General features: G+C 35.3%; 1 protein-coding gene across 1 annotated transcript in view; it reads left to right on the top strand.

Moving 5' to 3' along the window:
* BTAF1 (B-TFIID TATA-box binding protein associated factor 1) overlaps window positions 1-13,551 on the top strand; it is a 107,499-nt gene that overhangs the window by 52,246 nt on the left and 41,702 nt on the right. Inside the window, exons 15-19 of the mRNA XM_070432712.1 lie at window positions 708-812; window positions 1,913-2,062; window positions 2,375-2,517; window positions 2,778-2,952; window positions 4,848-5,051. Of these exons, the coding sequence (XP_070288813.1) occupies window positions 708-812; window positions 1,913-2,062; window positions 2,375-2,517; window positions 2,778-2,952; window positions 4,848-5,051 (777 nt within the window). The remainder of the gene's footprint in view (window positions 1-707; window positions 813-1,912; window positions 2,063-2,374; window positions 2,518-2,777; window positions 2,953-4,847; window positions 5,052-13,551) is intronic.

The following is a 13,551-nucleotide window of genomic DNA, read 5'->3' as shown; positions in this document are numbered from 1 at the left end:
TGGGTGAGCTTTTGAATTGTTGAAAAATTCCTTAGGTTGAGGTGCTAAATCTGGGCATAAGGGAATCACTGAACCCTCTGAAATTGGGAGCAAAATGTTACACCTAAATATGTATATAACTGATTTTTCAAAGAGAAGAGTGTGCATAGTTTTCATCAGATTTTCAAAGGGCCCCTGAACCAAAATAGATTAAGAACCTCTGCCTTAATTTTATAGCGAACTCAAAGTAGAGTTTTCAAGATTGGTATCATCTTATAATTCTTTACTTGGATTATTGGTGAGCACAGCGGCAGAATTTGAATTCTGACCATCCAGCACAGCAGCAGAAATCTGATCACCTTTCAAATTTCCCTGACAAAGCAGTGATAAATAATGTAACCAAGGAGGTGTTGCTGGTTAGAGCTTCCTTCCATGTGGAGGATGATTTCAACATTTTGAAGCAAAATTTAGTGTTGTTAATCATAGTCAGACTTCTCCAGTTTCCTAGCAATTATATGCTATTCAGTTTCTCCAGACTACTGGAATAGTAAATGTGGTGGTGGTGCTCTAAAATATTGTCAGAATTTATTACTAGTTGAACCTTTTTGATAAAGCTAAATAGTCTTTTTATGGTAATACTTGAGATTATTTGACTTATTTATAACTCTTCAGATAAGCTAATACCCATGAGTTATGTGCTAAAGCTTTGATTCTGTTTTTGTTTTCAGAACTCTTCATCTTGGCTTATACCTATTCTGCCTGATATGCTGCGACACATTTTTCAATTTTGTGTTTTAGAAAGCAGCCAGGAAATTCTGGACCTCATTCACAAGGTACCCAGTGAATATATCTGTACTCCTTTTCCTAGTAACTTGATAGTTTTAAAATTCTTTCATAATTGCTATACTGTTGTTGGTTAGTGGTTTTTAAGAAATTAGAAATCACCTAAGAGATTTGAAAAGTCTGGAGATCTGCAAGGTGAGACAAGAAAATAAGGCTTCTTATGCAATATAATAGTTAAGTCTGGCCATGCTTCTCTTTCTTATGTGACCTTCTGTGCAGGTATTTTAAGTTAAGTATTTTTCTGATAGCCTCAATATAGAAAATAAAATGAAGGAAAGACTGCTTTTCTCTATCATTTTGCTATTTATCAGGATGCTTATTGATCTGCAAAGTATCTTTTGGGGATTTATTGGTGATCTGTAGAGTCTGATTGTCATAGTTTAGTACTTTCCTCCCTTACTTAGCAAGATTGGTTATATGTGTTGGAATGTTTAAAGAAGGACCATGTGATATATTTAATAACATTTATGGGAGGGGGGAATTGCACTATTGTACCTTTAAAGCCCATTAAATTAATCTTGAATTATTGGCTCATTGTTAACAGTGGTGTTATTTCTACCATTGTTATTTCATCCTGGTCGTTCCCATGTAATGTTAGTCATCAAGTAAGGTATCTTATGAATAAGTAAGCTCATGAATCAAGACTTATACTGTTCTTAATTTTATACTAGGATATTATGATCTCAGAAGTTAGAGGATATTTATCATGAATTCTTATATCTCGAAGTGAGTTGAATGTGGGACTGTATTAGTATGGAACTTTATGATATATGCAAAGGATTTCATTGACTTATTGAGATTTTGACAACTCTTATTATTTTTAGGGTATACTTTATTTTAAATGACTTTCATAAAATACTGAAAAATTTTTTAACTTTCTTTTTTATTACATTTTAAATGTACAAACCTACCAAAAAAACCCAAACATCCCAGTATTTTAAAAATAGGCCTCTATATTGAATTTTAAAATTAATTTATACTGTTTCTGATAATTTTTTTTTTCCAATTCGCTTTCCCTAACAATAAGTATTAGGATTTATTAGCCCTTACTAGAAAAATTTCACTTTCATGTTCCCCCTTCACTCTGCAGGTTTGGATGGAATTGTTGAGCAAGGCTTCAGTTCAGTATGTGGTAGCAGCTGCTTGTCCATGGATGGGTGCTTGGCTTTGCTTAATGATGCAACCTTCACATTTACCTATTGATTTAAATATGTTGCTGGAAGTAAAAGCTAGAGCCAAGGTAAGTGAAAGGGACATACTATATTTGCATGTTTAGCTCATAATAATTAATATGGTAACCGCATAGGAAATCTGTATTGTTTTATTATAAGTGTGATTTTATTAATTTAGCTTAATGGGAAATTATTTTATTAGGATCTTAACAAAGTGCATAGTAATTTTTATCCATTAAAATTTTGTGAAAAGAACTGTATTTTACTGAGATTATAACAAATGAAAATATTTTTGATGTTGCTATTAAACTTTAATGATTAATGATTACTCTTTATTGTTTTATGGTTTTTGGTTGTTTGTTTTTTTTCATTCCTTCTAGGAAAAAACAGGTGGTAAGATACGCCAAGGCCAAAGCCAGAGTAAAGAAGTACTTCAAGAGTACATTGCAGGTGCAGACACCATTATGGAAGACCCTGCAACCAGGGATTTTGTGGTTATGCGGGCCAGAATGATGGCAGCCAAGTGAGTATACATAAATTCAAAAGTCATTTAACCCAAAGATTCCTCTAATGTGTCTGTTAATCCTTCCTCCATCACACTATTTACAAAGGAAAAAAAAATTAACATGTAAGAAAACTTAATTTTTTTGAAGTTTTAAATAGGATTTATATATTTTTGTGAAGGTAAGATTCGAGTTATGTCTTCTTGGTAAAAGTTAGCTTCAATAGGGGAAACTTTACCTCAAGTAACTTGTATAGTAACTTCTTTTTTCTCCCTTTTAGGTTGTTAGGAGCACTTTGTTGCTGTATTTGTGATCCAGGTGTAAATGTAGTAACCCAAGAAATTAAACCAGCTGAATCTCTTGGCCAGTTACTACTCTTCCATTTGAACTCCAAATCTGCCTTACAGAGAATTAGTGTTGCTTTGGTAATCTGTGAATGGGCTGCTTTACAAAAGGTAAGATTTTGCTCAAAAAGAAATTAAGTTACATTAAGTAAATTTTCAGTAGCTGTTAGGATTATTTTCATTATATTTTATAAACAGAAAAGTGAAAATTTTCTCTGTATAAAAATCCAACAGTTACAGAAAAGTATTCCAGATTATATTGAAACATTGTTGGTCTCTCATTTGCCTTTAACCCTGGACTTTTTTCTTAGAATTCCTAGTCTTATACCTGAGACTACTAGTTATGCCTATACTTAACATTTACTCTTAATCTACTATCTGTTAAGAAATATCCCTCCTCTCAGCTGGCATGGCTCAGTGGTTGAGCATCAACCTGTGAACCAGGAGGTCAGGGTTCGATTCCAGGTCAGGACACATGCCTGGGTTGTGGGCTTGATCCCTGTGGTGTGGGGCAATGTGATTCTCTCTCATCACTGATGTTTCTATCTTTCTCTCCCTCTCCTTCCTCTCTGAAATCATTAAAAATATATTTTAGCCCTAACCGGTTTGGCTCAGTGGATAGAGCATTGGCCTGCGGACTCAAGGGTCACAGGTTCGATTCTGGTCAAGGGCATGTACCTTTGTTTTGGGCACATCCCCAGTGGGGAATGTGCAAGAGGCAGCTGATCAGTGTTTCTAACTCTCTATCCCTCTCTCTTCCTCTCTGTAAAAAATCAATAAAATATATTTAAATATATATATATATATTTTAAAAAAGAAATGTCCCTCCTAATAAAACATGTGTATGTATGGAAGCAGTTTAGAAATTATTGGTCATTTATTCCTCTGTATCTCTCTCACATATCACTGAAAACTACCAAAGATAAGAGGCTTTGAGTACTAGAGATCCATTTGTATGAGTAGTCTAGCAAGGGCAGAATTTTTGGTCACACAAAGAATTATCTCCACATTTAAGCCAAAAATCTTTGTTTCCAAATAATCCATACCATGTAGCCCCTTTTACTTCTAGTAAGATGTATGACTTTGTGTAAGAATTGCTTCTGTAAATTAAAGAAACTTCCTGCTGGCTTTGTTTATTCCGTTGACTGGAATTCTGGAAATTTAACTGTCTGCACTTGCTGTGAGAGTTGCTTATTACTGCCTCTTAGCATTTTGTCAGATCTGTGCCCAAAAGTAATTGAGCCATGCTTTATTGCAACTGAGACCCCAGTTTTGCTTCTGGAAAAAGCAAGGCTCATCTGTTTTTAGGCAGGACTCAATGTGCTGGAGAGGCAGTGATGCTGTGTTTTTGTGCCTCTCAGACTCAGCAGCAAGTGTTCACAGTTCGGTTTCTGGACCCTCACAGAGCTTCTCTGGATTTACTCTGTGAAGCCCAGGCTGATCACCCAGATCCCACAGAACCCCTCATGTCTCACCACTGAGGCCATTCCCCTTCTGGTTGGGGCAGGCAACAACCAGACAGAGTGGGAAGGGTTAGTTAAATTTGGGGGCAGGTAAGTAGCTTTTAAATTATATACCCATTTCTACAGTATGGCATGTGAAGCTATGGGTTCGACTGTTAAGATATCTAATAATGAGTTTTTAAATAACATTTTTTGTGCATGCTAAGTGTTCTTATCTGACTGATTTCTTTTTACAGTTATGTATTTTTAAATCTGTGCTATATAGATGTAAACTTAGAATAAGTTCAGAGTAAAGTAACAGTAATTAGTTGGCAAATGTAGTGGAACTTTAATAGTTCCATGTGCATGTTCTTTATTCATTCATATTAAAAATTTAGAGTAGTTTGGGTGTGATACCTTTTCTCTGTGCAACTAACTGTTGTTTAGGAGATAACATAAATTGAAAATGAGGAATTTAGAACTTGGTAGTTTACAGGCGAAAATTTATGCATCTTTAGAATTATGTTTATTTGCTCTGAATATTTGTTGTCTGTTATATTTTAGGAGTGTAAAGCTGTTACGCTAACTGTGCAGCCACGTTTACTTGATATCCTTTCAGAACACTTATATTATGATGAAATTGCCGTCCCATTCACACGAATGCAGAATGAGTGTAAACAGCTTATTTCATCTTTAGCTGATGCACATATTGAAGTTGGTAATAGAGTAAACAACAATGTTTTTACAATAGATCAAGCTAATGATCTGGTGAGTAAAGAAGTAACTTTCTTAATTTTAGATTGAGCATGACATAAAACAATGATTTGTTGAATCTTTCTGTGGCTCGATATCCTGTCATTTCTATCCTTTGGAAAGGTTATTTCATTGTATTGACTTTTCTTAAAATAAGGGGATGGGAAAGGATTTTTTTTTTTTTTTTTTTAAAGTTCAGATTCTGGCAAACCAATGCACCATTATTAGAAAAGCTATTACATTTTTTATTGTTTCTGTGTCTTGCTTAAGACTGGCAGAGTATAGGAAAAAACTGCTTCTATAAGTTCCTGAGTATTTTTCCTTCCCCCTCCCAACTTATAATGAAAATATTCAAACATAAAACTTGATAAAATTACACAATGAACATTTCATATACACACCAACTAGCTTCTAAAGTTAACATTTTAGTAATTTTTCTTTATCACATGTGTATGCAACTAACTATCCCTTTATCTAGTCATCAGTCCATCTTATTATGCATTTTTAAGTTGCAGATATAAATACATTTCAGCATGTATGTCATTAACTAAAATTCAATATTTGATTGTTCGCTTTTTTGAGTTAAAATTTATATACTGTGAAATACACAAATCTAAATGGACCATTTGATGAATTTTAACAGATGCCTATACCTAGGAAACCCAGTTCCCTATCACCAGTTCTGAGTTATTCCCTTCCTTTTCCTGCCTTCACGTAGCCATTGTTTTGATTTTTTTGCCACCATAGATTACTTTCGCCCATTCTAGAATTTCATATAATTGGAATCATAGACTCGGTACTGATTGACATAAATATTTTTTTCAGCATGATATTTTAAACATTCACTCATATGTATCAGTATTTCATTTTTTTATTACCAAGTTTTATTATAAATACTAGAAGCCCAGCGCGCGAAATCATGCGGCCCCGCCTACCTGCGTGGCCTTGCCATGCCCGCAGCCCCGCCCACCTGTGCCAGTCTTTGGTTGTTACAGCGTTAGGGCCACAGGCCTTTTATAATATAGATACTTCAATCAGTTTAAGCCCCTTTCCAGTTGAACACTTGGGCTATTCCAAGTTTTTTGCTATTAGGTACAGAGCTGCTATAAACATTGTTATATAAGTCTTTGTAGTAGTATATTTTCGTATCTCGAGTACATTATAGAATTGCTAATTTTGCTTTATCACATGCATATGCAACTAATTACAGATGCATAGCACATATATTATAGAATTGCTGGATCATAGGGTAGGTGCTTATTTAGTTTTATAAAAAATTGTAGACCTTTGCCTAAAGTAGCTATTCATTTTTACCTTCTAACCAGAATATGTGAGAGTTCTGGCTCCACATCATCACCAAAATTTGGTGTGTTCACTCCTTTTAATTTTTGTCATTCTGGTGGTTGTGTGATAGTGTCATTTTGGTTTCAATTTGTGTTTCCTTGATGACTAATATGTTCAACACTTTATTATGTTTTATTGGCCATTTGTAGGTCTTCTTTCTAAAATGTCTGTTCAAATCTTTTGTCTGTTTTTAATTAGGTTGTCTATTACTGAGTTGTAGGAATTTTTGTATATTCTAGATACTAATCCTTTGTCAGATAAATGCTTTCTGAATATTTTCTTCCAGTGTGTGGCTTGCTTTTTCATTTTCTTAATTTTTGGTGTCTTTAGATGAGCAGACATTTTAAATTTTGCTGAAGTCTTATTTATCAATTGTTTTCTTTTATGGTTATTGTGTTGTGTGACCTGTTAAGGTACCTTTTCTTATCTGCAAGTGGCAAATGTATGCACATACATTTTCTTCTAAAGCTCCATAATTTTAGTTTTTATGTTTAGATTTATCCATATTGAATTAATGTTTATGTATAGTGTGAAGTAGAGATTGAATTTTGTTTGTTTTTCCCAAAGACACCATTTTTTTCTGTTTTTTAATCTTTGAAAAGGTTTCCACCCCTTACCCCCTCCCCCCCCATTGGATTGTTTGGGCACCTTTGTCAAAAATTTGTTAAAAGTGTTAGTCTCTATCTAGGCTCTGTTTGTTCAGTCTACTTGTTTCTCCTTATGCTATATCACCAATGTCTTGGTTACTGTAGCTTTTTGTACTTAGTAAGTCCTTGAGTTAGATGTTGTAAATGAATTGGGTTGTTTGTTTGTTTGTTTACTTAGAGTATTAGAAACTAAGCCACTTCACTTGTCTTGGTGCCTGTGAAATAGTAGTCTTAATTTCTTATTCCTTTTTCTAGTTAAAAAGTGAGACAAATCTAAATTTGCTATTTTTTCTATGTTCTTTTATAAAGTTGTTTGTTTTTAATTATTGTTCTATAATTTCTCCTTTCACATACCATGCCCCCCCCCCCCCTTTTTTTTTGCCTGCCTTGAATGAAATGTCAAATTTTTGTGTATGTTTGTTCTGGATTCCATTTCTATTATTTCAGTAAATTTTTCTTTTTAAAGCTATCAAAGGTCCTCTTCTTCAAGCTTTTGTTATTTCACCAATGAAATTACTGTTCTGTTTCATGAACTTTATTATTCCAACTGTTTTGACCTGAGATATCAGAATCTCTGGAAGAGTATTGAGGGAAGGGCAATTTTTAAAAGTAGTCTATGTATCTTTCATTGAATCCCTATGTTTCTCTTACCTGCCAAATACAGGCACTTCTTTGTTTCTCACGAGTCTCATAATTTGGTTCTTTTTTTTTTTTGTAGCAATATTTTTTTCTTTATTGATTAAGGTGTTACATGTGTCCTTAACCCCCTTTTACCCCCCCAACCTCACCCTCGCTCATGCCCTCGCCCCCCTGGTGTCTGTGTTCATTGGTTAGGCTTATATGCATGCATACAAGTCCTTCAGTTGATCTCTCCCCCTTCCCCCACCTTCCCCTACCTTCCCTCTGAGATTTGACGGTCTGATCGATGCTTCTCTGTCTCTGGATCTGTTTTTGTTCATCAGTTTATGTTGTTCATTATATTCCACAAATGAGTGAGATCATGTGATATTTATCTTTCTCTGACTGACTTATTTCGCTTAGCATAATGCTCTCCAGCCCCATCCATGCTATTACAAATGGTAGGAGTTCCTTCCTTTGTACAGCAGCATAGTATTCCATTGTGTAGATGTACCACAGTTTTTTAATCTACTCATCTGCTCACCTAGGCTGTTTCCAAATCTTAGCTATGGTGAATTGTGCTGCTATGAACATACGGGTGCATATATCCTTTCTGATTGGGATATATTCCTAGAAGTGGGATCACTGGGTCAAATGGGAGTTCCATTTTTAGTTTTGAGGAAACTCCATACTGTCCTCCACAGTGGCTGCACCAGTCTGCACTCCACCAGCAGTGCACAAGGGTTCCTTTTTCTCTGCATCCTCGCCAGCACTTGTCATTTATTGATTTGTTGATGATAGACATTCTGACAGGTGTGAGATGGTACCTCATTGTCGTTTTGATTTGCATCTCTCAGATGATTAGTGACTTTGAGCATGTTTTCATATGTCTCTTGGCCTTCCTTCTGTCTTCTTTCAAAAAGTATCTATTTAGGTCCGTTGCCCATTTTTTGATTGGATTGTTTATCTTCCTTTTGTTAGGTTGTATGAGTTCCCTGTAAATGTTGGAAATTAAACCCTTATCAGTGATAACACTGGCAAATATGTTCTCCCATGCAGTGGGCTTTCTTGTTGTTTTGTTGATGGTTTCTTTTACTGTGCAGAAGCTTTTTATTTTGATGTAGTCCCATTTGTTTATTTTCTCTTTAGTTTCCACTGCCTTAGGAGCTGTATTGGTGAAGAAATTGCTTTGGCATATGTCTGAGATTTTGCTGCCTGTGGATTCCTCTAATATTTTTATGATTTTCCATCTTATGTTTAAGTCCTTTATCCATTTTTAGTTTATTTTTGTGTATGGTGTAAGTTGGTGGTCTAGTTTCATTTTTTTTGCTTGTATTTGTCCAATTTTCCCAGCACCATTTATTGAAGAGACTATCGTGACTCCATTGTATGTTCTTGCCTCCTTTGTCAAATACTAATTGAGCATAGTGGTTTGGGTCAATTTCTGGGTTCTCTATTCTATTCCATTGGTCTATATGTCTGTTCTTGTGCCAGTACCAGGCAGTTTTGAGAACAGTGGCTTTGTAATACAGCTTGATAGCAGGTATTGAGATCCCTCCTACTTTGTTCTTCTTTCTCAGGATTGCTGCAGCTATTTGGGGTCTGTTTTTATTCCAGATGAATTTTTGGGAGTTCTTTCTAGGTCTGTGAAATATGCCATTGGTATTTTAATGGGGAGTGCATTGAATCTATAAATTGCTTTGGGTAGTATGGACATTTTAATGATGTTGATTCTACCAATCTATGAACATGGTATGTTCTTCCATCTGTTTACGTCTTCCTCTGTCTCATTTTTCAGTGTTCTGTAGTTGTCCAAGTACAGGTCTTTTACCTCCTTAATTAACTTTATTCCTAGGTATCTTAATTTTTTTGTTACAATGGTAAATGGGATTGTTTTTTAATCTCTTTCTGTAAGTTCACTGTTGCTGTATAAAAATGCCATAGATTTCTTGGTGTTAATTTTGTATCCTGCTACATTGCCAAATTCATTTATTAAATCTAATAATTTTTTATGGAGTCTTTAGGGTTTTCTATGTACACAGTAACATGTCATCTGCGAATAATAACAATTTTACTTCTTCTTTTCCAATTTGGAAACCTTTTTATTTCTTCTTCTTGTCTAATTGCAATGGCTAACACTTCCAGAACTGTGTCGAACAGGAGTAGTGAAAGTGAGCATCCCTGTCTTGTTCCTGTTCTTTGGTGAAATGGTTTTAGTTTTTTGCCCATTGAGTATGATGTTGGCTGTAGGTTTGTTGTATAAGGCTTTTATTATGTTGAGGTATGATCCCTCTATTCCCACTTTGCTGAGGGTTTTTATCAAGAAAGGATATTGGATTTTGTCAAATGTTTTTTCTGCATCAATTGATAGGACTATGTGAATTTTATCTCTCAATTTGTTTATGTGATGTATTACATTTATTGATTTTCGGATATTGTACCATCCTTCTTGCATCCCTGGGATAAATCCTACTTGGTCATGGTGTATGATCTTTCTGATGTAATGCTGGATCCGATTTGCTAGAATTTTGTTGAGGATTTTGGCATCTATGTAAACGAGGGATTTTGGCCTGTAATTCTCTTTCATTGTGTTGTCTTTATCTGGTTTTGGTATTAGGGTAATGTTGACTTCATAGAATGAGCTTGGAAGTGTTGCTTCCTCTTGAATTTTTTGGAATAGTCTGAGGAGGATAGGTTTTAGTTCTTTGAATGTTTGGCAAAACTCCCCTATGAATCCGTCTGGCCCCAGGCTTTTGGTTGCTGGAAGCTTTTTGTTGACTGCTTCAATTTCCTCCATAGTTATCGGCCTATTGAGATTTTTTGGTTCTTCCTGAATGAGTTTTGGAAAGTATTTTTCTAGGAATATGTCTATTTCCTCTAGGTTGTCTAGTTTGTTGGAATAGAGTTGTTCATAGTATTTTTACACAATCCTTTGTATTTCTGTGTGGTCTGTTGGTATTTCGCCTCTTTCATTTCTGATTTTGTTTATTTGGGCCCTCTCTCTTTGCTTCTTGGTGAGCCTGGCTAACACAATTTAGTTCTTATCTATGTGCTATGCTATCTCCTTTGATGTTTTATATATTCTTCTAGTAAGCATTCTTACTTGGATGTCTCACTGTCACTTCAAATTAACACAACTCAAACGAATTTTTTTAAGCAAAAAAGTGCCATTTTTATTCACACTCACAAATTTTGTTAACATTTCCTTACAAAAAATTTCATATGCTTATCCTTTGTTTCCATTGCTCCAACTTAGTCAAAGGCCTTTATTACTAGAACCTGATTCACCTCTAAGCCTCCAGGCAAGTCTCTGTTTCATTTCATTCTGTATGCTATGCTAGACTGGTAAAATCCTCTAAGTGCCACTCTGAATGCATCCCTCCCCTGAAACATTATTTTCTTCTTCCTCAATTTGAGTTTTCTTTTCTTACTTTCAGTACCTTCTTTAAATTGCTCATCTCTTTCCTCCTTATTTCTCAGACTTCCTCCACTTAAACAATTTATTTTTTTATTTATTGATGAGAGAGAAAGAGAAAGAAACATTGATTCGTTGTTCCACTTATTTATGCATTCATTGGTTGATTTTTGTACGTGCCCTGACTGAGGATCGAACCCGAAATCTTGGCATATCAGGACTACACTCTAACCCAGTGGTTCCCAAACTTATTTGGCCTACCACCCCCTGTCCAGAAAAAATATTACTCAGCACCCCCTGGAAACTAATTTTTTTTTAATTTTAATAGCAATTAAACAGAAAGATATATGTATTAATGTTTCTACCTTTTTCGTAAAATATAGTAAAGAAAGGTGTAAATTAGAAACATTGAAGTTTGAAATTATGAAACTATTTATTGAACTCAGAATAGAAAGGTAATCCAAAAAAAGTTAAAACAAATGCACCTGTGGCCATCACCGCCCCCCTGGATCGCTGCAGTGCCCACCAGGGGGTGGTAGCGCCCACTTTGGGAATCACTGCTCTAACCAATTGAGCTACTTAGCCAGAGCCTTCCACTTCAACTCAGTTTTCCTCTTGCAGAAAAATACACCACACTCACTTTCTGTGTGTCACTCATTCTCACTCTGCCTGAGCTCCTGTTTCTTTTGCCAGGAATTTTCTACTCTCAGTCCTCTTTGCTTATCCCAATTTCATTTCTTGATATTCCTCCATCTGTACCCTGTGCTCAGGCCATGATAAACTGTTTTCAGTTCCTTAAACAACATCCAGCTTTTCACTCCCTAACACACTATTTTCAAAGATGTCCCTACAACTCCTGATGTACCCATTCTTAAGAAATTCAGCACAGGTATTAACCTCCTGGCAAGCCTCCACTATCCTGTCACCTAAGAAGAGTCAAGCAAACCCATGTGCTCCCACAGCAACTTGAACTTACCTTGGTTATATGTTACATTGCCTTAGTTGTTTACTTACATATCTATCTCCAACATTAGAGTCTGCATTTTTTTTGGATGTATGAAAACATCTTTTAGTATTACTCAATAAATATTTGTTAAATGAATGGATGAGTGAATTTGGGGTAATTGGAAAGCTTTCCCTTAGTTGCCTAGACAGAAACCTAGTTATTTAAGACAGTGTTTTAAAACTTTTAGCAGTGAAATCCTGTTTCAAATAAATTTTATGCAGAACTTGAATAAATAAAATAGACAGTGGTATGTGATCATGTTCCTTTGCAGTGAGCAGACTGACAAGGTCAAGCAGATATAGCTCAATTTAAAGTCTTTGGTATTTTATAATGATAAAAGAAGATCTATATGTGTGCCTACTTTGTTTTTCATAATAAGAAGCCAGCATTATCAGTTTTGTCCTTAGTGGAATTGATCATTTCTAAGTCTGAAAAATTAGGTTCTCCATTAAAAATAAGTTAGGTTCTTTAGTGTTGCAGGCTCTTCTGACCAATATTAATCAGGCTGGATCTATTTATGGAATCTCTTTATGATTGCAGTTACCTATCAAACAAGAAGACTAATTTCTTTTTATGTAAGCCATCAATCAGTCTTTAGATGGTAATTAAAAATGCTCACACAAAAACATGTATATAAATGTTCATAGCAATATTGTTCATAATAGCTAAAAGGTGGAAACAACCCAAATGTTCATAAACAAATGAATGGATAAATACAAGGTGGTATATCCATTTAGTGGGATATTATTTGACACAAAAAAGGGAATGAAGTACTCATACATGCTACTACATTGATGAATTGTGAAAGCGTTATGCTAAATGAAAGAAACTAGTCACTATAGGTTACATATTGTATTAGTCCATTCATATGAAATGTCCAGAATGGGTAAATCTGTAAAGATAGAAAGTGGATAAGTGGTTGCATAGGGCTGGGAGGAAAAGAGGAATGATTGCTAATAGGTATGAGTTTTATTTTGGGGATGATGAAAATGTTCTAAAATTGTGGCAATGATTACACAACTCTATGACTATAATCAAAACCATTGGATTGTATACTTTAAATGGGTGTATTTTTGTGAATTTTATGTATATATTTTTAAATATATTTTTATTGATTTCAGAGAGGAAGGGAGAAGGAGAGAGAGATAAAAACATCAATGATGAGAGAGAATCATTGATTCTCTTGCCCCACACAGGGGACCAAGCCTGCAACCCGGGCATGTGCTCTGACTGGGAATCAAACTGTGACCTCCTGCTTCATAGGTCGATGCTCAACCACTGAGCCACGTGCCAGCTGGACATGTGAATTATATTTCAAGTAGAGGCCTGGTGCACAAATTCGTGCACCGGAGCAGGGGTGTCCCTCAGCCCAGCCTGCACCCTCTTTAACCTGGGACCCCTTTGGGAATATCCGACTGCTGGTTTAGGCCCGATCCCTGTGAGATTGGGCCTAAACCAGCAGTCGAACATCCCTCTCACAATCTG

The sequence above is a fragment of the Myotis yumanensis genome, unplaced genomic scaffold, assembly GCF_028538775.1.
Source record: "Myotis yumanensis isolate MYYU_CA2020_CCGP unplaced genomic scaffold, mMyoYum1.0.hap1 SCAF_13, whole genome shotgun sequence".
Classification (NCBI taxonomy): domain Eukaryota; kingdom Metazoa; phylum Chordata; class Mammalia; order Chiroptera; family Vespertilionidae; genus Myotis; species Myotis yumanensis.
The sequence above is the reverse complement of the archived record's forward strand: the minus strand, read 5'-3'. Positions and strand labels throughout refer to the sequence as shown.